The sequence below is a fragment of the Echeneis naucrates genome, chromosome 3, assembly GCF_900963305.1.
Source record: "Echeneis naucrates chromosome 3, fEcheNa1.1, whole genome shotgun sequence".
In the NCBI taxonomy this organism is placed as follows: Eukaryota; Metazoa; Chordata; class Actinopteri; order Carangiformes; family Echeneidae; genus Echeneis; species Echeneis naucrates.
The window spans coordinates 24,451,679-24,475,280 of NC_042513.1; the positions used below are offsets into that span (position 1 = coordinate 24,451,679).

Below are 23,602 nucleotides of genomic sequence, written 5' to 3' on the forward strand. Positions count from 1 at the left end.
AACGGATGCTCACCAGTAGAGGAGCAATGAACACAATGTTACAGGTAACTGCTGGCACCTGGTGGCCATTTGGAGAAGCATCAGCGAAGCCTGATCAGAAAAAAAAAAAAAAAGTAACTGAATGTTTCCTCAGAAGTGAATATGAAAATAAAAACAAATCGGGCATGAGTTAAAAGAGCATTCCTGTTTTATTTTAAAAAGCAAACTTTGGTGACTCTAAACTGTCCGTAGGTTGGAGTGTGAGTGTGTCTCTGTGTGTTGGCCCTGTCGTGAACTGGTGACCTGTCCAGGGTGACCCCGTCCCCGACACAGAAACCGGAAAGCGGTAGAAGATGAATGAATGAATGAACAAACTTTGCAGAGCTGCCGAAAAAAAAAAAAAGGGGTGGGTGCTCAGATAATTGCGATCCACCCTGCTAAATAAATTACATTGGTGCTAGTTAATCTGAAAGCACCCCCCCGCTGGAATATGCTGTGGAGAAGAAGCCCTGCTGCCTTTTTGCTCACAAATTGCCCTATTTTCATAGCTTGGCTTGCTTTAGTGAACTTAAAACTGTGGAGACGGGCTGCTGTCTCAGCAAAATTAGCTTCTGTAGAAATGCAAATAGATACACATGCAAAGCAAACCTCTGGCTAATTATACCGCCGTCTTACAAGGTCTGTGTCCCTGAGCGCTGGGAAAAAGTCTAACGCTGCTTTCATACGCAACATCGGCATTTTGCCAAGTTGGAGAGATCTTAATAAAGCTTACTGTACACTAATTAAACGGCACCACAGACGCACAAGGACTCTTTTTGCTTGCATTTCAAAAGGTGTTGGTTTCTCCGCTCATTTACAGAAAAACTACAAAGACAAAGGAGATGGGTGAAGAAGAAAAGTGAGACTCCGGGCGTGGATAGGTTCAGGCTACAGAGTATCCTACTTAAACACAAGTACATCATAAAACACTGACTAAGAGTAGAACACTGATGAGTTGTTTGTTTGTTTGTCTGTCTGTTTTTTCAACCTAAGAACTCACTCACTCACACACTCCTTACAGATGGTCTGAGAAAGACTTAGCAACTCAGGAAGCTGTTCTTTAAAATTTCTATAAGGCACTAAAATTGAAAATAGAAGCGCTCTAAAACCGACGTCTATAAAAAGGCAAGCGCCTGACCTACATCTGGCTATGCTGCGGCAAAATGGCTTGAATTTGCAAAGAGTTGCTGGACACTGCCTTTTCTCTTCTTAGTGCAGGTGATGTAGTTTTCTGTCTCAGCGCAGTCAAGCAGGTTTTACGGGTGCCGTCCGTCTCAGTCGTCTTTCTTGTCGGAGGTGCTGTCTTCCTGTCTGTCTCCTGAATCGGTCCCACCGCTCAGTTCCAGGTCACCCGGCAACGCCTCCTGGATTGCTTGATACCTCTGAAGCTCCAGGTAGGTGGTGAAGAGCTTGGCGTACTCTGGGTGCTTCATGGCGAAGCTTTGAAATTCACCTAAAGGATCACAGGCAGAGAGAACAGCATCAGGAAGCAGTGCAGCTTAAGATAAGGGACGCACGTCCTCCTATCCCAGATCACCCTGGTGGAAATACAAAATGGTGCCTGGCGTTAGACGTTCGTCTTCAGGCAGTGTCTACTCACTGAAGGTGATGAAACCAGAGCCGTCAGCATCAATCTCCTTGAAAAGCTTGGTCATGTTTAGATCTGACACACCCAGAGTGGAGCGCAGCAGAGCAGTGAACTCCTCCCGGGTGATTTTCTCATCTTCATCTGTGTCAAATAGCTGCACGAGAAGAGGACAGCGAGGGAGTGATGTGCATTTGGCTTACAGGTGTTTGCACATTTAGGAAATATCGAGGTGATTTAAGCTCTGCATGTGTCAGTGATTTGAGGGAAAAAAAAAAAAAAAAAGAAAGAGGTTACATAAATGGGAAAAATAGATTTTTACTTTTCAGCCATGTTATAGAAAAAAACTATTTGAACTATGGCCAGAAAAACGACTCCACAACAGACACAAGTTGTTAAGTTGACATTATCCAAGCCCGCCTGAATGTTGCTTCGGTTCCTCCTGCAGTAGCACTGATTGGACTGATTTTTACTGTAATATTAATACAGTGCACGCATCAGCATGAGGTAAATCTGCAGACAGGCTGGCAAAAGACCTGAAGACGTTCAGGAAGCAGTAATTCGACGCCCACCTTGAAAGCCATCTGAAGAACATCTTCAGTGTTGGCTGGTCGACAGAGGATGGTCACGCCGATGACGTACTCTCTGAAGTCGATGGTGCCGTCTCCGTTCTGGAAGAGCAAGAATATCGTGATTGAACATTGAAAACATTGACCCGGTGTCTAACATCAACAGTTTGTCATGCCAAAAGGCAATCTGGTGAATTGAAAGATAATATTGAGACAGAAATGTTAGTGGCAAACATATTCTGGGAAATGAGCTTTCTGGTCTCATTCACTGGACTACATGTTGGACTGCAGACTGTTTTCATGCTTCGAAGCCTCTTCCTACTCAGACCTCTGGTCAAGGTACCAGGGAATGAGGCCAAATATCGTAGCTTCCTCTTCAGGTCCCGTAAATCCTGAACCCACAATATGATGCCCTCCCTGTTTTATGATTCGCACTGATACATTTACGGCTGCTATTTCGATGGTCACATATTATGTTGTTCGACATTACAGTGACATTTCTTACTGCATTAGCACGCTCTAGCTGTGCAGCAGCAACGACGACGACGACTGCGACCTCAGTATTTAATCAGGTATCGATATCGACTTTCCTGCCAACATAATGAGAGAAAACATCATTTAGAGAACACGTGTCTCACCCTGTCGAACAGCGCGAACAGCTCCTCCAGGGCCGAGTTGATCGGTAGCCTCAGGAAAGTGGCAAACTCGCCAACGGTGATCCGTCCTCCCTTACAGGATCTGGCCATAGCTGCAAAACCCTCCAGCTCTTTTCTCACACTGTCCCATTTTAGTCTAAGTGAATAGGATACAATGAGAAAGGTGTCAAACTGAACAGTCATCTTTCAACTCGTATTTGGCAGTCTTAATGTGCCTGTCTGGGGACACAATACGAGATGTTCTTACTGGAGCTTGCGGCTGATTTTGGTGAACTCAACCAGACCGGCCTCCATGGGCAGCGTGAGCTCGCCAGCGGAGATCATCAGGCGGCAGTCTTCATATGTGTGGTCTGTTACTGGAACTCCCAAAGCACTGCAAACAGACATATTTGCATGTACAGTCTTAAGCTGAAGGCCTTTTGCGGTTTTCATGGAGATTGATGTAGCAGACAAGGCCGATATGTGAATGTCAGACTGATGAGGAATCGATTGAAGCTTCTTATCCACCAATTTAGTTCTCATATGAGTGAGGATGTGGCATTTAACAGCACACTCTCACTCACTCACATTTCCTCATCAGCTGACCCAGTAAATGCAACTTTGCGTCAATCCAAATGTGCCCTTACAGCCAGTGAGTTAACTTACTGGGCCATAGTTTCTCGCACTCTGCAGGCAAACAGAGCTGGACACTTCTTCTCCTCTTCTGTCGGATTATGAGGTGGCAAGAACTGGAGAAAAAAAAAAAAGGTTGCCAGAAAGGTTACATAAAAAAGGGCTTCCTGCCAACAGCAAACCAAGATTTAAAGCAGCATGTTGAGTAAAATGTTGTCATTGCAATTGGACAGATTTTTATTTGTATTTTTATAAATCAGCAAGAAAACAAGAAATGGTGGAGTCATTCTGTCAGTCACCAGCCATTTACCTCGATCTCTACTGTGGTGTACAGCTGGCACAGCGTGAGGAGCAGCAGAGTCTTCCTGGACATAATAAAAGCAGAGTGAGGTCTGTTAGCCGTGTGGAGCGCTGCAGTAATACAAATGTGCTTTCATAATGCTTACTGTCTGAGGGGAAAAAAAAAAAAAAAGCATTAAACATTTATTGTTTTTACTATTCATGATTTTTTTTTATGTTTCTATAGCTGATATAAATTATTTTGTCACGTTTTATCCGATGTGTCGTTTTCTCATCAGGTATTTATTTGGACCTTAATTGTAATCACAATGGTTGATCTTTGTTTTCTTTTAATCTAATCCTGAGGATAAAATTAGTAACCTGCCAGGTAACAGTTGGCAGCATCACACTCTGCAGTGGAAGTGTGCTTTATCTTTGAATGACAAATTTCCCACAAGGGACAATAAAGTTGATTCCGATTCAGAACACTGAATACTCACGAGCTGAAGCCCTGCCACGTCCAAGTGACTGTGTCCTTCAGGAAAAATAACAGAGGGGGACACGTGAGCAGGTGTGTCTAAATAAAATATGACAATCTTGACTGACTGACAAACTGTGTGTTTTACTGAGAACGTGTAAAAGTTGTGAGTCATCAATGCGTATACACAACAGGACGTCTGCTCCGTGAGACGCCTCAAACAACGAGGGTCATCTTTCTTTTTATGAAAACGTGTTAATGTCACAGTCACTCACCAGTCTGTTGGGATACCTTATGAGCACAGGCTGCACAGGGACCCCTGGGATAAAGGCCCCTAGAGGTGGGATGGGAACGCAAGAGGGGAAAAAAAAAAAAAAAAAAAAAAGGTGTAAACAGCGTCATTTTACAAAAATGATATCACCAGCTGACATTACTCCAGACTTCAGTTTCAACCACATCACATTAAGTGGAAATGCTTCAGGTGCGTTAAAGGTGCATTAGATGAAGTGCTTCCTGCTTTTTGGAATGTTTTTGTGTGTTTGCAGCAATTTCGCATTTCTATTGACGTTAAATTTGAATTTTAGTTCCTACCTTGTTTGAAAGTGATAAGACATGAACGATTTGTACACGTTCCCTCAGGAAATATCAAAACCTGAGGAACAAAGTGTCATTAGTGAAATAATAAAAAAAATATATATATCACACAAATTAACTGTTTAACTTCATTAGTCTGTTAAAATCTACAGCCACTAACATGCACCACACATTTTGGAGCGACACTGAATATGGTTAATTCTATGACTCTCGTTAAATCAAAGCATTTCATTGAATCATCCACCAGAAACGGCGACAATACATGCGTGCTGTAACAGACCTGAGGCCAGCAGCCTCTTGACTTGGCTCTGCTGTCAATCTCTTGGATTGTATTTTTCCGGGAATCTGGATCCTTTCTGGACACCAGCACTGGCTGGAGACAGCGCACAAACCCTTCAGAGAGAGCGACACACATCCTGCGCATTAACGCACGGTGAAGATGGAAAACGCTGATTAATGCTGAGTCACGTTTATCACTTGCGCCATCATGGACAAGCTTTGCTTAAATGTACGATTTCTTTTGCTTTATACAGAGCGTTTCATTTATGAGTCATCAGCTGATGACTTTACCATTATGTGACAGCTCTGTGGTGTAAACAACAAAGCAAAGTCCTGATTGTGTCACACAGTTTTCATGCACACACAAATCGCCAATAAAAAGCGTCTCACTGCCGAAGATGGGCGTAGCCAGGTTCTCCACACGGGACACGGTGGAGGGCAGGCCGGCGATGATGCACACGATCCCATCAAAAAAGGTGGAGTGGGGGGCCACGGCTAGGATGGGGGCCTCGCTGCTGCTGACTTGCTTGCCCTTGACGACCACTCTGAAGCCCATGCAGAAATAATAAGCTCTCCCCAAGGCAGCCATTACTCTCCGACACATGAACCTGGGGGGGACAGCAACATTTTAGATGATCAAATTCTTGAACTTCAGGAAAGTTTAGTGCAGCCCAAAATCTATGAAAGCTATGAAATAAATATATAATATGTAATATAAATATATATCCAAATAAATACCTCGGCCTTCTTTGTTCATTTAAAATGTCAGGATTTTTTTTGTTTAAACTAAAAGGACAGAATGAATGTTATACTAACAGGAAAGGTTTCACCATTTTGTACTTCTCGGAAATAGCTTTGAAATGTCTTATGAGGAAGTAACTAATTACTTCCTCATAATCTTGTGAGAGAGTTCGAAGTCATTTCATTAAAACACTGTTCAACTTTCTGCTCACTGTGGCAGGAAACGTTTTACCACAAAGACCATTATTAAACTTACTTTTAAGAAATAATTCAGTAAAATTTGACTATTTACTGATCGGATTAAAAGCATAACCTCTGTGCTTTGACCACCGTGAGACTTCCTGAGGCTGTTAACAAGCTCTTTGTGACACAAATAAACTTCACTCACTTTTGCATGAATAATAATTTCATTGTTAACTCATCAGATTAAAGCCTAAACCTTAGTTCTTGAACCACTGAAAGGTTGTGAGGATGTTAACAGGAAGGCAGTAAAACAGGTGATCATTCGTGACTGAACACAGAGATAAACTGTCTCATGTCTTTCACACCCTGTGGGCTTATTCAGAACCACAAATAAGAAGCAGTGGGCTAAGATCACAATCATTTTCCTGTCAGCTGAAGAGCTGTGCATCACATTTGTGTCTGCAGCATTGACTAACATGTGAAAATGGCACAATAGATGAAACCTATTTAATACATCTATGGATGGATTCACAGCTTTTCTAATCTTCCGTCGCATACCAGATTTCAAAAATGATGGTGATAAATTGTAGGTATATAAAAGGATAGGCCACTTTTTCAGTTCCCCATCAGTCTGCCTCAGGGCCCGAAGGTAGCTGAGCCGAAGTTACGCTGATGGTGCAGATAAGATCTAGAGTCATGATGCGGCAGGAGTGTGAGCTGCTGCACATTCTTCAGGTCATGTCAGGAAGCGTTATTTTGAAAATACGCTGCCTTCGCCGTGTTTTATTTATGAACCCGGCAAACGTAATCCTTCTGCAGCTTCCGTGGTTAAAAATGACCATTCAAACACAGTGAAACACAATGCGATCTCTAAGTACTCATTTCCTTACTAATAACTAATGTTCAGACTCACTGAACAGGACGGAGTGCAGGAAAAATAACCGATTCTGCCTCTTTACAGGTGACATCTCAGACTTTTTACTTCAAATTCAACCAACTTCATTTTAGAAAAGTTCATGTGACGCGGATGGAAACAAAACAAACTTTGTTTAGGTTTTGAAGGTTTTCAAGCATTGATGATTGTCTGATATCCTGAAGACCAAAGCCTTTGATGGCAGTGTGTGTGTGTGTGTGTGACCTTTAGTGTATCCTTGTTACCTTCTCCAGCCTCTCATCGGCTCCGTCGCTCCTTTCAGAGGATGCTTGAATGTTATTATAACAGACACGGGCCATGTCACCATGAGAACCAGAGACAGCAGGATGGCCCGGAGAGGGACCAGGAAGATACCCAGGAGGACACACTGTGCAGGGAGGGACACACAAACACACCATCCATTAGGGGTCAAGCCTCCACTGTCAGACACTGTGCAGAGCAGAAATGTGCACTTGAGTGGAAATCCATTTCATTGGACAGCTTTCTGGAAAGCTCTCTCTCACACACACACACACACACACACACACACACACACACACACACACACACACACACACACACACACACACACACACACACACAACGGGTCTCATTGTTTGTCCTGCAGCACACCAAGCCATCACAAGCGGATTGTGAAAGCCCTCCGCTGAGGAAGCTTACAGGCCCGGAGTGATCAGCAGCCTGCTGCCAAGAAAAACACACCGACAACAACCCCCCTCCCCCCCAGCAGATGAAACAATGTTGTGTTTTCTGTCACAGCTACACAATCACACATACTCACTTTGATGACAGCAGCTTTGGACAGTTTGGTGTCCTGCACAAACGGGTTGATGACGGCCGGCAGCAGCAGAGATTGCTGCCTCGGCAGAGCGAACACTCGCTGGGGAGGCATCGCGGTCCGGGGCCGGAGCGCAGAGAAGCGGGCAAATGTTGTGTTGCAAAGGCCGGTTGTGTTAACATTTCACTTCCTCAACAAGAGGGGAGGGGAAGGTGGCGATCTGCAGGCTCATTTCTTCTTCTTATCAGACGATCGGCACGCGGGAAACGCCGCCGGAGACGCGCCGCCGCCTGCCGGACTCTGGAGCTGCAGGCTCCGCCTCTAACGGGGGCGCACCGGAGGTCCGGTCCGATCTGTTGTTGTTGTTGTTGTTGTTTCCCTTTTTCCATCACAATCTGCAAAGCCTCATCGTGGCCTCATCGTGGATGCTGCCATCCAGTTGGATTTCGCCGTGAATGAATATTACAAAGGAAATAAAAGGAGGCCAAATGGAGCCAGAGGCCGCGGCTGATTCAAAAACACAACACGGAACATACAGGGGTCCTAAAATTTGGAATAAAAATGGTTGTTCAATTGTGGATTAATGGAATGTGTGAGATCAGCAGTTTTCATAAAATACCACAAGATGGCGCAGTTTTATAAAAAAAAAAATAAAGGTTTTAAAAAAGTGTTCAGATTAAAGAAAGTGCTTCACTTTTCACTTTGTTCAGGACAAAGCAGGAAGGGATCCTCCTACTTTTTTAATCCCACTCATTTTTAATTTCAAAACTTTAATTGAAGTCAGTGATTTTTCCTGGAAATCCACAACAACAAAAAAAAAACAACAACTGAAGATTCACATTTTGGTGATTTTAATCAGACCTACTAAGCTACTGAGCTCCAGTTAAAGTGAAAGAAAACACAAAACAGAGAATATAAACACAAACTAATTACTATTATTATGAATAATTTCCTCATTCTGAGGGTGTTGCCAGAAAGATCAATGTTCTCTGAGAAAAGAATGAAATACCTCCTTCCTTTGGCGAGGATCTGTCCATACTAGGCTACATCTGGCTCTGTTTGTGTCATCCAGCAGAAGGTTGGACTGGTCTGGTTTTGCCGTGACGGAGAGTCCCACCTGTGGCCTGACTGGGCCGTCCTGTGCTCCATCTGTCCAGCTGCACTTACAGATTGTACAGGTGAAGCTTGCTGCCGGCTTCGCTGTGGAGAATATCAGAGCAGCTGGTTGGTTTTCTGCTGGGTCTCGTGTTCACGGGGAAACTTTGGGTTGTAGATAAAACTCTGGTTGTGTTCTGGTTGTGTGTTTAGATGGTCCCTGGCTCTCTAACACTTTGGGGTATGATCTGAGATGCTGGTGATCTAGTCCACAATCTTGTGACAGTGACGATTATTTACAAGACATTTGGACCAGCAGTCCAGAGCCTATAGGCCTGTAAGTCACTCAATGAAAGAGCTGGCTTGGTTTTTACTGTCTGGTGTTTGTGGTGACTGAATGTGACTGAATAAAACACCAACTACTGACTAACTCCCTAAAATGCTATTTCATACTCACTCTCCATTTTAGAGGGAAATATTGTACGTTTAATTCTGTCACATTTATTTTACTTATTTGCAAATGCAGCTTTTCATTACAGAAGATATGTTCAGTTAAAATGATAAAATTCAGCAATTTATAAAGCACCTTTATGGTAACTGAATACTTTTGCACCATGGCAGGTGCTACTTCTGCTTCAAGAAAATTATTTGAAACATTTCCTGCCCCAATTACTTTCCATTTATCCGCCGATTGCGAACGCTTGTTATTGCATCAACCCACATAACTGCAAACTGTATGGATCTGACCATTGATCCGCACGATATTGACCATCTTCCATCTTTATTGACGACAGTAACAAAGTGCACAAGCATTAAAAACAACACAAAACACAATGACTGTATTGCTAAAACCCTAGACAGAAAGGAGAATATAAAAGATTATTAAACAATACTACTGTGGTACTCTTGTCATGACTCCATCATGCAGCAAACCTATACAGCCTCTAGAGGCAACCTGTGCCTTTAATCTTTCTGTACCATTAGTGAAGGGGCATTCAACATGGAGTTGCCATGGAAATAATTTGGTCTCCATATTGTGCAGTCCCCTTGTATAGTCCTACAAAAAGTGCTAACCAAATGAAGAATAATGTGTGCCTGCGAAAACTACTTTCTGACAGAGAATACTAAGTAGTCCCATCAGACATAGTTACACGGATTATAAGTTGTGTGTATATATATATATGTATATATATATATACATATATATGTATATTTAGGACTATAGGCGAAAAGCAATCTCTAAAGCACCATTTTCGGTCAGACACATTGTGCAAATTCATTTTTTCAAATGTATTGCTCAACAAGTGACAAAATCATTTAATGATACATGTATAAAACTGCACCTAGTACACTGGACATCAAAGTGTTTCCAAGCCAACATGAATTCCTCATATGGTTTAAAACAGCCTTTCAGAATCAAATTTGCATAAAACGGCAATATCTCACAGCACAGTATAGCACTGCGTTCAATGCAGTGTGGACATACCTGATGTCTGAACTGGAAAAAAAAAAAAAATTAAAACAAAACAAACAGACAAAAAACTACAAAACAATAAAACAATAAAACAGGGGGTACATATTGTAATAAATCTGCATCAGCATAACAAATACAATGTCAATATCACACAGTAATATAGTAATAGCAAATATCCAGTTGCCTATGATCAGCCTATGTAGAAGGTCCCAAAGTGCCTTTCTACAAAGCTGGAGGCTTGTTATACAGGCTGGAAAGGACATGTCTCCCACAGAAGCGTGCATAGTTCCCAGGATAAAAACTTACAACAGTGTGCACTGCGGCGACCTCAAGTTGTATACGATACTATAGCAATGTCCTCGTGAGGCCAGACGTTATTGCAGGAAATAGCGAGTTGCGAGACATTTTTGGAAATGCTCAGCACCCGAGCCAGTCCTTTGTGATTTCACCCAGCTTGACAATCTTCAAGCTGCTGTCTTCCAGTTTGAAATAGTGGTTGCCTTTGAAGAAGTAGCTGTAATCTGTTAAAGCGAGCACAGTGCAAACAAAGTGATGAATATTTGCTCGTTAGCCTTTCCCAGCTGGAAGAAATGTAGTTCGTGTAAAACAACGTAACATCTACCTTACTAGCAGTGAAAGAACCAAACTAATGAAGGTGTATGAACTAATTTAATGTGTAATCCGTCTCGATCAGGCCTCGGGCCTCCCGCTCTCTCTGATTTATGCTAATTAGAAAGCGTACAGAAGCACCTCTGTGGAGGGGAACAGACTTTCTTTATAGAAATGTGTTTGTTCACCGTGTGGGGAAGGGGCTCTGTGATGCCCACAGTTACAGCGTGTATGTCCGGAGAGCAGTAACGGAAAAGTCCCGGGTTGCTTGCCATAGACGAAAACCTACATAGAACCACTAATCCAAAGGATCCGTGGCTGACGGCGACAGCATCAGAACTAAAATTCGCCACCACTGACTGGAACACCCTGTTCACTGACAAGCAGAGCAAACACGACCTGTCATGTGTTATTCACTCATTGCAAATCCGGTTGCCGAGCAAGAGATATAAAGCAACCGCTCTCCCACTGACTCTCAGAGCTGCTCTCGCAATGACTGTCTCCTTCTATCAGCATTAGATCACAGATGACTCCCTAGCTTCAGAACTTCTCCCTTTGGCTTAGTCAGTTCCCCTAAACGGTTCACTTCTGGCTACATGGCATCATTGCTGCATGCTGTGTTCTGCTTCTGGCCAGACTCGCTGATAGAGCTGATTGGATATGTCTGCAATTTTACAAAAGGGCAAAGCCAGTCTCTACTGCAACTGTTTAAAAAAAAAAAATAATAATAATAATAAAAAAAAAACATCTTAAGGCAAAAGCTCTCAAAGCAAATGTGTAGGCCGGGTCTCTATTCTTTGATTTCCAACCAAAACAGTGATGATCTTGATCGTCACATAAAATAATTATCCTCTTGCAATTATTCCTTGATTTATAGATATATTTATGTTTACGATATTCATTTTGTCACAAAGTAACCAGTGGATCATTTGAGCCACATTAGTGACATGGCTCTTGGGATGGAGTGGTTGCTCCAGATGGAAATATCTTGATGGCTGGTTATTTTATTATGAAATTTTGAACATGAGATTCCTGGTCCCAGCAGATTTAGCCATCCCAAACTGTTTCTTTTTTATTGTGAAATTTTAGCTCCACCTATGCATCACCTACCAGATGGATGAGTTTTTTTGTAGCATCAACATCAGGTTTTACTTTTCCTTTAAAATATCTTCACTTCTACCGAACGGAATAATCCAATTAGGCTGATTACGGCGAGTCTCTGACATTCGTTGTAGTTCCTTCTAACTTCTAACTCGCAGACAAATAGTGACATTCTCACCAGTCCCGTCCTACTTTTGGCTTAGTAGTTATTTTAAAATATTATCATGCTAACACTTTAAACTAACTTGTGCTACTCCCCGGTGTAGATCAAGTGTCAGTCATGTCAGAAGAAAGATTGCTTTACCAATGCCATTAAGACTGAAGGTAGAGTCTACGCCATCTGGGATGCCGTTCCAGGAATCAGCAATAAGTTTGGGGAAGCCAGGGTCCATCCTCTTCCGATCTTCATCATATCTGTACACACACACACACACACAACAGTTAAAGAGCAAAATTTTAGAGGAATTTCCATGGTGATGAAACAGATAGTCGTCACCACCTAAAATTCCCATGTTGTGCACACGATAACAAAGCCGTTGTGATTTATAGCTTAGATTATACCAAACACTAATGAGAGCCAGACATGGCCCAGTACTGCAAAAAGAGGGAATGACAACAACAGCACAAACTTGGGTGTTTCAGATTAGGGGTTTATGTTCATGAGTGGTTCCATATGTTACCTCCAGAATTTGTCTCCAGCAAACAGGTACGTCTTTCTGTTCTTCCTAAAGTTGAATGCGGCATCAATTTGCTGCAGGTCAGTGGGAAGTTCCAGGCTGGAGATCCTCTTGGGGTAGCCTTGCTCCAACGCATCTGCTTTGTAGACCCACATCTGGTTGCCTGCGAGAAAAATATAAGTAGAAAAAAAAAAAAAAAAAAAAAAAACCCACATGCAATGATGGAACTTTTTGAACACAAGAATGGCAAACATGGTTTTATCTCACATTTATATCCACATATATCATATAACGAGTATGAGCTCATGCTTTAATCATCTGAGGCAGTAAATCTGCTCCAAAACCAAACTAACTCAGTTGCTGACGGAGATATTATGTAAATCTCATCAGTATTCAGGAAGACTGTCATATTAGTAAAATGCACGAAACGCATCAGAAACCACTAATAACTATGGTGGAATATCTCGAGTGTCCCGAGAGTGCGCACATTGCACACTGCACACAAAAGTGCTCCGCCAACATTCCTGCTTCTCCTAATGTTTCAGTTTGTAGAAGTGCTTGACCATTAAGGAAAACGCATCCAACCGGTTAAAAAAAAAAAAAAAAAAAAAAAGACACCTATTCATTACTCATGGAAGAAGAACTCTGTTCCTGAGATCACCGCAGGAAGCACAAGGATGATACAAACAGGGTGTACAGTTTGTGTCGTATGACATCAACATTCCTGCTGTTTCCTCACAGTCACTCGTGTTCCACCGTACCTGCAAAGAAGACTGTTTTTTCCTCCACCGGGTTCTCATAGGCCGCATCTATCTTGACAGGCAGGTCAGGCCAGTAGGTGGCCACGAGCATTGGGCCGCTGGGCTTGCTTCTGAAGTTGACTGATCTGAACAGGAACCTGGCACACAGAGAATGAGAGGGTGAACAATTGTAAGGTAGACAAGGTGGGGGTTAAATGAGAGTGAGAGTGAAAGAGGGGCAGCGGGGGTTGATGAGGAGGTGGAGAGAGAGAGAGAGAGAGAGAGAGTGTGTGAGTGTGTTTGTCTGTGCAAGAGAGCGCAAGAGAAGAGAAAGAGGGGGTTTTAGTGCAAGTGCTTCACTGGCTAAGCAAGCCACAATGGTCTGATTCATGAGCATCTGGTTCTCGTTAGGACTGAGGCTGCCGACGCCAGCGGAACAAGAGCCATCTTGCCCGGATTTCCAATACACAGCTGCACAACAACGGCAGCTTCCCAAACTCTTTTCCACTGACCTATTTTTTAAAATGAAAAAAAAAAAAAAAAAAAACCATCCACCAATAGCAAAGATGAGTTGCGATAACGACAAAAAGTGAAGATAAAGCTCAAGTTTTATATGCACCGATAGTCCAACAAATCACCTGTCAAGTGCATTTTATCTGTGGATCCGTTTGTGAGGTTTGTGTCATCTACAAACAATGTCCAAGGAGCTGTAAGTTTGTCCTTTTCCTCACTTTCTCCTTCTTACCAGACTGCTGAAGAAAAATACATATAGATTTCTCCAAAGTGTAATGTAAACATTTCTTGGATGGATTTTCAGTTTTTTGTACTTCTTGTAGTTTTTGTAGTTGACCATTCATCCTGCATACTGTAAGGCATGTGAAACCTAACCTTCTTATGCAAGTTCATTTTAAAGCCCTGCACTGCATTGCAATGCAACAGTTACAATTATGTAATTCTGATATCAAGGTAAACTTTAAGATCATCCATATACTTTTCATGTCAGGAAAATTGTTAAACTTTACGAACTTTTTAGCAAAACTACGATTTGCTGTAGTTTAGGTAAGACTGGTAAACACGCTTTATTCACTTCAACTTTCATTGGTTTGGGTGGCGGGTTTGCTGGACGACCCATCTGGTCTATGAAAGTACGACCTCATGTTCAGATTGCCCTTCTATGCAGTCCGGCTCTATTTTCACTGTTTACTGTTCACTGTATTTACACCTTCAGGGATCTTGATATTGATTTGCTGCTAATGCAAGTGAAACATTTCCTTCTCATGCTGCTTCACTTTAAAAATGTTTACGCAGTCAAAAAAATAAATAAATTAAATTGGTGCCCTTTATTTTGAAAAATAAAATAAAACCTCATGCCAAACAACAGTCACATTTGGGAAGTCTTGCCCGCAGCTGTACAACTATATTGAATGGAAAAACACTTGAATCATGTACAGCATGAAATTGCATTGTGTTTGAAATTATTCAATATCCTTTATTCTTTATTAAAACAGCACGAGTTTGTTTGGTCGTGTTGAAAGACAACACATCAGTTTCCCCTCAGCAATTTCTTTTAACCATCAGTATCACAAGTGTTGCCAGATCAGCTTGGAATGAAATGTTGAGGGTGAACATGCTCGGATATGAGGACTTGAGCATGTGCTGCCACTGTGAATGCGTGTTCTGTAAAATAACCATATATCACAACTGCACAAGAAACCAAATTGTTGGGTTGGCCAAACTGTTTCTAGAAGACAGACTATAATAGGCTATAATAAGCCCCCAGACAGACAGATACACAGAAGTGCTGAGCACAGAGTGCAACAAGCATTGCTCACTGCGTCATGACAAGATTCGTCCTGCATCATACATATGTCAAACGAAGTGAAAAGGGGGAATCCAACCTATAAAAAAACAAAGAGTCAAACGAGCATTAGTGCTGGAGCCACGATGGCACTCCTCTTTCTCTGAAATCAGCTTATTGCTGAGCTCTATAGCTTACAAGCCTGGCATGACCTTCGGGCAACTCATGAAGTCGCTGTGAAGGTCAGAAGAACAAGCCCACAGTAGAACTTTGCTAATCTCAGACTTTGGAGAGTTTCACTGTACAGTGCACTTTCTCAAAACTCCAATACAGTATTAATCCTCATGACTGCACACAAGAGCCAACAGAGAAAGTGAAATACTGCGTAAACTATTGCAAAGGATCCTGATGGTTTTAACATCTGCTGAAACAGGCCTAGCTGCAGAAAACCCGGAGAAGACTTGTCCCATCATTCCACAGATGCACCAAGATATATTCTGACGTTACGAAAAATATAACACAAAATATGGCTGCAAATATTGCTATATTCGCACAAGAAAAAAAATCAGGCAGCACAGATGGCGATCGCCTAAGTTTATCTTTGTCTTTCATAGTTGTAACTCAGTCTGAAGCATCAAAGAAAGAAGAGTTTCAGAGCAGCTTGATTTCCAGCAACTAGGCCAAAGTTTCATGGTCCATGAAGCACCCTGCGAGTTTATACGCAGCTCTGTTGATCACTGTGAATGTGTGGAAAAGGCTCACAGCAAGGCAGAAAGTAAATCTATATTAAAGCAGGATTTGTGAGCAGGACTGTGGCTTCTTCCTCCCACTTTCTAAGTCCAGGCTCTCGGGGGGGGGGGACCAGGCTAACTGAAAGACCACACTCTTTGGTAGGGACATCTGTTGGCGTGTTTACTTTGGACACATTTCCCAAACGGTCGTGACAGACATCCAGCTCTGTTTTCAACTTTCAACTGCAAGAGAGATACTACACAACACATCTAGAAGTGTTAACACGCTATAACAACCAAGGGACCTTATTTGTGTTTCCCAACGTTATTGCTTTTGATTTTAGGGATTTGAGCGTTTGACTGTAATCAGCTCCAGCTGTTTTTTTTTTTTGTTTTGTTTTTTGAAAATGCCCACCTTTGTATCGGGAAATTCACTGTTTCACAATATCTCTTGACCAAACCGCAGCGCTTCGTGAAACTCCTCTTCTGCTCAGGGTCAGCCAGTAGACACACAGTCATCTTACATAGACGGTGGATTCACTGGCGCCGGTGGAGGAGAGAACTGCAGACTGTGTTTATGACTGATGACTGTTTTTGGTTGTTGCTGCATGCGTGGAGGAATAGCTTGTTTTTCCCTCTTACTAATTGTCAGATCATGAAACAAGCATCTAACCCACAATCTTCAAGTGACACAAGACTGCAATATGAGAAACAATAATTACCAGGAAACCTCATGTGAAAACTGTTCGTTGTTTGAGGGGAACCGATTATGAAATCCAACTTGTGCACAGTGCCTTATTTCACTTACACAAGTTATAAAGTCAGGAGTAGACTGTCAGGTTTTGTTGATCGTTCTTCCCATGGATCACAGACGTGAAATTCAGCCAGACTTTGGCAGTGCTCAAATGTTTTGATAGAGCAAAGCATACCGCGATTAAAAAAGCAGTCGCAGTCTCTGTGAAGTCCACTTCATGTCAAATCATTATTTGGACTTCCCATTTGTGTGATTACCTGTCCTTGAAGAAGAAGGTCTCTCCTCTGATTTGTGCTACGGCATCAAAAATAACTGGCTCCTTACAGATGTCCATTGGAGTGACTGGACCCTGAGTTGGAGGCAGAGGCTTGTCTGTTGGCACACCTGATTTTGAGAGATTTGTGGAGAGTGTTTAATCTCTCAGGGAGTAATTACACACCCATAGTTCATTAGTGTTTCCTGGCATCTGATAAGGAAAACTTTTTCTTATTCTTTTTTTTTTTTGTTCTCATATTAGACCTAATCACTGTCTGGAATCTAGCCACAATTGACATTTCATCTTACCGTAGAGCTCCTGGATGCCTTTGATGTCGTCATTAGAAAGCCTGAAGTCTTTGGTGAAGGTGTAAATTGGGGCCATCAGTGCACCGGGGTCCTGAGAGTGCTCCAAGCCAAGGGCATGGCCAAACTCATGAGCTGCCACCAGGAACAAACTGTAGCCTGGAAACAGGTTTGCATAACAGACATAGAAACTTGATATCAGAAAGTGGATTCTGGCTTCAGTAGAAAGTTGAATCAAAAGTGAGAATGCTGGATGAATCTCTACAGAAGCTGTCTGTAAGTTTTGCCGGACACAGGATGTGGTTTCCTGGCACGCAAATTTCAGAAGAGGAAAAGACACGAGGGAGGCAAGAGTTAACATTGCAGTTGCTTTCCATCACTGGAGGCACCAAGACAAGTAAAGAAATGAAGGTTCATGATGAGTCTGCATTGTTTCTTTCATGACTGGTAAGAAAACAACCAAAGCCGGCGATGTACCAACAGCAAAACTTAGAAATAAAATCCCAATTGTGAAATTGTGAAAAGTTCCTGATGGTAACCAATGCATCGGTACTGTAGTTATTTGGCAGTAACATGCCGTCATACCTTGGTCAGGACAGAAACCCCATTTGCGGTCATCATCATAGCTTTTTGTGGTAGCGCACCACATTTTGCCATCGCTGCGACCAGATGAGGTGCAGGCCTCGTAGGTATCTCCCAGAAAGGTGAAGGGGAAGACACAGGGGCTTCCTTCTGCGTTTCCTCCGACTGTTGACATGGCTGTCGCGAAAAACAAAAAGAAACACCTTTGACCTCAAATCATCCCGATATCTTGTGACCTCATTCTTGTGCCAATTTTTTCTCTCCACACACTTTGGGTTGTATTATATTGTGAAATCAAGGCAGATGATGTTGAAAACAGCATCATGAAAGCAGTTGGCACAACACGCACACACAACATCAATAACTAATCCAGCTGGAACAAAACCAAAAAAGCACCCACCCAAATTGATTTTCTTTCAGAGAGATCATTTTCAATTTGGCAAGACTGGTTTTGTGCTGTTTTAAAGAAAAATCATTTCTTATTCAGCGCAAGTCATCACACAAGGCTTTACAACAAAGCTACATTCCTAATCAATTAGAAACAGATGAAAGCCCGGCGGCTGTACCTCACTCTGTCTATCTCGCTGTCTCTCCCTCCCTACTACGCTACCTCAACCCTAAAACCATTCCCACTGACAGAATGGAAAATAAGCCCTGCCACTGCACATTAAAATACTTTCACAGTCATTCAGCAGACCACGAGCAAGACCGAAAACCCCAACTGGAGCATTCCTGCAGACCAGCACGCAGGGCAAACGCAGACAGTAAAATGCACAGTGTGCATCTCTGCAAGCACATAAACTGGAGACGATGTATGCACCAGTAAACATGTCTATACTGCGTGACCTTCTTCAGGACAGGAAGATTTTTAAATGGGCTGCATCTTAGTTGTTGGACAGTGTGTAAAACGCCATCTACCTGTCTCGGGGCAGAACCCGTAGGTTTTGTCACGGTCGTAGTCCTCAGTTGTGGCACACCAGCGGTAGCCATCATCCCTGCCCTGAGTGGTGCATCCATCATATTTCTCCCCTTGAAAGGTGAAGGGGAACTTACATGGAGAGCCCTCTGCGTTTCCACCCATGGTGAAAAGCACTGTTGGACAAAGGTAAAAGTAAACAAACAAACAATGTCAGATTTTACTTATGTGTGGAACCTAAAAATATTAAGTTTGAATTTTAATGTGCTTCTTATTAATAGCAACAGTTCCTATAGCATCATCGAGGCTTTGACCCCTGAATGACAAGTTAAGAATTCTCAGAGAGGAAGATGGGATGATGTTCACATCAGTACAAAAGCTTCACAGAACGGGCGGCTCCAGCACAAACAGTTCTCACAGTCGCGCTCCCATACGAAACAACTAAGTACATGTGTACCTTGGCAGTTAGCTGTAATGGGAACGCAATCATGTTAGTACCATGGACAGCAACATTACACAGATAAACAAAATGTCTGACAAAGCCCAGTGTTCTAAAGTGGGGCAGCAACTTGGAAAAGAAATATTCCATATTCCTCTCCAAAAAAAAAAAAAAAAAGACAAGCAGTTTCCTGGCATTCGGTCCAACCTACTTTCATTCTGTCCAAAATAAGCAGAACAGCTTATTACAGTGATTATCTGATATGAAGTATTACTTTGCCTCTATAGAAATCACTGATGCTATTTACCAAACCGCTTCACGTTTTATTGGTTCAGTAAGATGCAAGTGGGGCAAAAGAAAAATGACGCCAAGGTCAAGCGGGGGGCGCGCAAGTGGAGTGTCTGCAGTCACCAATGAAAAATATGAGACACTGTATGTTATGTGAAAACAGCACTGAGGAACCATGTGACAAGCTTACACTCATGAGGGCAAAATCCATATTTGCCATCTTCGTCGAAGTTGTAAGAGGTGGAGCACCACAGGAAGCCATCGTCGCGGCCCTGGGACGTACAGCTGTTGTATTCGGTCCCCATGAACAGGAAGGGGAATTTACAGAACTCGCCATCAGCGTTGCCAAACTTCACCTTCACCACTGTGGAAAAGAGAACGGATCATGCCGATGCTTGCTGAAGATACGTTGGATTACCTCCTGCAATTAAACTTTGATATTGCGGTTGAAAAGCGGTTATCTAGACTGCGGGAGGACATTTCATAAGTAGTGGCTAGCAAATTGAACGCAAGGTACTGTATACGTAAAAGCACTGTGCTATAAAGAGAAAGCTTACTTTGACACGCACAATAAATTCAGGTTAGAGAATCTGATAAATGCAAATATATTAAACTCTCTGGGCCGAAAAATAGAAATGCAGGCAACAGAGTTTTTTTTTTTTCTACTCAGCTTCCAGATGGCTGAGATTTTCTATACTGAGTGCCAAGAAGTTCAACCAAAGTCAAGACAATCAAAAAAATACGTACGTGAAAGTCATATTAGTATTATCAACGCCAAAGGGAGTGTCTTGTCATCTCAACAGTTCTGTACGAAAGCTGTTGATCAGATTCATTTCATCTCCAAAGTAATATGCAATTCTGTCACAACAGCTTTAGTGGAAAAAAAGTTGTGTGTTTTTGTGAATTCCTCCAGTACCTTGGCCCTCTCCCAGCGTCCACTGCTCATCATCATCAAAGTGGGAATCTCCCCCAATGCCTGGCCCGGGAGCGAAGGCATGAGCCAAGAGGCCATCTTTGCCGTCGAAGGGGTAACCATCTCCGTGCTCTGGTGATGACACGATTCAAGATCTACCGATCAGCTCAAACATCAGCGACAAGCAAAGTCAGTCAGTAAACAACCAGGTTGTTTTAAAGAGGACATACAACAATTTACCGGCGAAAAAAAATTCTAACTTGTTGTAAATTGTCTGGCTATTTAAACATCGAATATTTCTTCATATTTTTTGTTGCTAACACAACAGTCCAAACCAGAGGTGGCTGGATTTTGTTTGTGTTCCACGATCATTGAATTCCTTCTCGACAGGGTCATCTGTGTCTGGACACAGCGATATTATAACTGTAACTGTGGGAGTGAATATCCAGCAGCTGCTTTAACTGGAATGAACCAGAGATTATGGTTACTTTTTAAAGTAGTCCTTCTCTATTAGTCCTCTGAACTTTTTCTTTAGGAAACATGGAGTCTTTTCTGCTATAAAATAAACTTCATTTATGAAGGAAATCTGAGCTGCCCAGTCACAGCAGTTGTCCTTTAGGTAGAACTTATATTCTGTCTTATCTATATACACGGCATACCATTGCGGCCAAAATTAATCATGATGTCGGCCTCTCCGTCCATGATGCGGTTGAATGTGAGCGGGGTGACATCACTCCATACTTTGAAGGCTCTGAAGAAAGCATCATTTATGACTTCCTCATCCAGATCAAGACTGTAACCCAGAATTCTGCGGGGTAAAGTTAGAGGAAAAGTAAGTTACACTCTAAACCAAGAGAAGTAAATTAAAAAGAGGACAAAGCTCATCATGGTAACAAAGTAACAGTGTAAACAGTGCTTAGGTTTTATGTTTTGAAAGCTCCATAAACTTATCACCAGACCTTCTTCTTGATTTAAGGTCGTGGAAAGGAATACAGTTCAAGTCGTATGAGTCATGTGGTGAAAATGCTTCCTGAAACAATGTGCAGCCACAAATGCAGTTAGAGGCCTGTCTACACAGCCTTTTTCCTAAAAAACAGCCCAAGCGCTCTGAGTTGTTATTGTCTTTGGCTTGCCGTCTTCCTCACTGACACACAGGCAGACGGGCTGGAACGACCGAGGCTAACAAAACGGCTGATATAAATAAACCAACTCCACATTGTTGTAAACCTCAAACAGAACAAAAACAAAGAGCCTGACACATACTGCGTAGGAATGCTAGTGTTAGCGAGAAACAAGACTCAAGCACTTCATGACTGAGTGGATGGGAGTGGGGCGGACCCCGGGGGGGAGGGTTGAAGAGGGGGTATGTGTGTGTGTGTGTGTGTGTGGGGGGGGGGGGGGGGGGTCAGCTAGGGCCAAGCTGTGGCTCATCTCTCAAAGCTTTTGTGCATTCATCAAAAAGAATAAAACTTTTCTTTCAGCATTAGATCCGAACTGGACTGCAGTGAAACTGAGCGGCTCAGACATGTTCTAGGTTGCATTTCTCAACACTTGGTTTGGTTTATGAGCCGCGGTGGGGCGGAGTCAAGTCACTTTACCTTCCTGTGACATCACGTATAACGTCCTGGTGTGGAGTCTGCAAAGTGTGCATCTTTTTTTTTTTTTTTTTTTTTTCCTTAAACAGTTAAAAACTTCATTTGTTCAGAAGTTATTAAAAACTCCTGTGACATTACAAGATGAGAGTCACCCCCCCCCCCCACCCACCCACATCATAAAATAACTGCTGCAGGAATAAAGTGCGGGATAATCTGATGCCTTTTCAGAAATGTGCAGGTAATGTTAATTCTCCGACCTGTAGGTGATGTCTTTCTTCTGCCACATGGGTTTCCTATGGAAGAAGTTGTAATTGGCCACATCTGGGACGCCACAGCGGGGCTTTTTCATGATCTCCACAGTCTTGGCATCAATCTCTCCAGTTTCTTGCAGAGAAAAGAACTTTTGCATTTTCTTCAATGTGTCCTTGAGCACCATGAGGTTACATCTGTCTTGAGGGCATCCATAAAACTTATTCAAATAGTGCTAGAGCAAAGAGAAGGGGGGAGAAAAGAGTTTAAAGTATCTTAGAATAAATAAGTCCAGTAAATAAATCATTCCTGAACAAACTTTCCCAGCAGTCTACTTCTGCTGCTTCAGGAATCAGAGCAGTTCATTTCCAAAGTTTTAGCTTGGTGGAGGGGTCGGTTGAGCAAATAAACTCACCAGAGCAACTTCTTTGTCTGTTCTTGGGGTGGTATCGTCTCCAGGAAACCTGATAATGGGCGAAGGGGCAGCGTACGTCGCTTCAAAGAGCACAAACTGAAACAAAAACAATTTGAGAACAATCCGACGACAGCTGAATGTCGTCGGAAAAGCCATTTTTTCCAGGTGGAGATGATGTGGTGGGCTCCGGGTTTGCGATCCTTCCAGCTTCAGCTTGTGGTGCCTCTGCTCCTCTGGAGTTTTTTTTTTTTTTTTTTTGTTGCTCTCCTTAACGGGACATCCTGCACCTCCTCGGCTCTGTGAACTTTCTCAGTTCTGCTTGCACATGCACTTTTTCCCCGACGCTTTCTGCGCAGTCTCCAGGTTGGGAAAGAGGAGCGGGGGAGAACTTCATGCTTACTCATACGGGTTTTTTTTTTTTTTTTTTTTTTTACTAAATGAGGGGGTAGTTTGCAGAAAGCTCTCAGAGGATTAAAGGGAATTATATCCTGACATCTGAGGCTGATTAATGTTATCTTATTTACACAAAATCTGCAGTAACCCCATCAATGATTTCTGATTTATTATCAGTTCAATGCTTCACATAGCTGTAATAAAAAAGTTAAAAATGAAATTCCACCTTTCACTTTTAACGTGAATCTTGACTGTGTTTTTATATGATATTAAACTTTGCCTAATGTGCAGTTTCTCTAAAAAAAAAGGCTGTAGATACAGAAAATAACATCGCAGCCTGCAAACCTCTCTTTGCTGAGTTTGGCTCGATGATAACAAGAAGTGGGTGTTGCCTGAATCGGGCACATCTGTTTATTTCAGTGTTCCTGTTTCACCCTTTATGAAGTTAACACACTTACTATTCCTCCTTTTTGCTATGAGGAAGACATTTTGCCCCTGCAGCTTCACGTCTGATTTGATTGAATTATCCAGAAATCAGGATAAATTCCTTCATACTTTCTTTCAAG

General features: G+C 42.5%; 2 protein-coding genes across 2 annotated transcripts; both read right to left on the reverse strand.

Annotated features, from left to right (window-relative positions):
• Positions 1-367: 367 nt before the first annotated feature.
• On the reverse strand, positions 368-8,059 carry lpcat2 (lysophosphatidylcholine acyltransferase 2). The gene is made up of 14 exons (XM_029498361.1): positions 7,710-8,059; positions 7,153-7,295; positions 5,461-5,678; positions 5,072-5,184; positions 4,789-4,849; positions 4,473-4,531; positions 4,220-4,254; positions 3,751-3,805; positions 3,474-3,556; positions 3,076-3,201; positions 2,811-2,964; positions 2,176-2,274; positions 1,619-1,760; positions 368-1,471 (listed from the first exon to the last, which is right to left on the reverse strand). Exons 1-14 carry the CDS (start codon positions 7,818-7,820, stop codon positions 1,293-1,295), a joined length of 1,578 nt encoding a protein of 525 aa, XP_029354221.1. The 5' UTR covers positions 7,821-8,059; the 3' UTR covers positions 368-1,292.
• Positions 8,060-9,565: 1,506 nt separating this feature from the next.
• Positions 9,566-23,015, reverse strand: mmp2 (matrix metallopeptidase 2). The gene is made up of 13 exons (XM_029497705.1): positions 22,644-23,015; positions 22,237-22,463; positions 21,044-21,192; positions 20,388-20,516; positions 19,662-19,835; positions 18,747-18,920; positions 17,832-18,005; positions 17,250-17,405; positions 16,943-17,069; positions 13,424-13,560; positions 12,666-12,825; positions 12,290-12,399; positions 9,566-10,796 (listed from the first exon to the last, which is right to left on the reverse strand). The coding sequence occupies exons 1-13, from the start codon at positions 22,797-22,799 to the stop codon at positions 10,693-10,695; spliced, it is 1,977 nt and encodes a 658-aa protein (XP_029353565.1). The 5' UTR covers positions 22,800-23,015; the 3' UTR covers positions 9,566-10,692.
• Between the last annotated feature and the right edge of the window lie 587 nt (positions 23,016-23,602).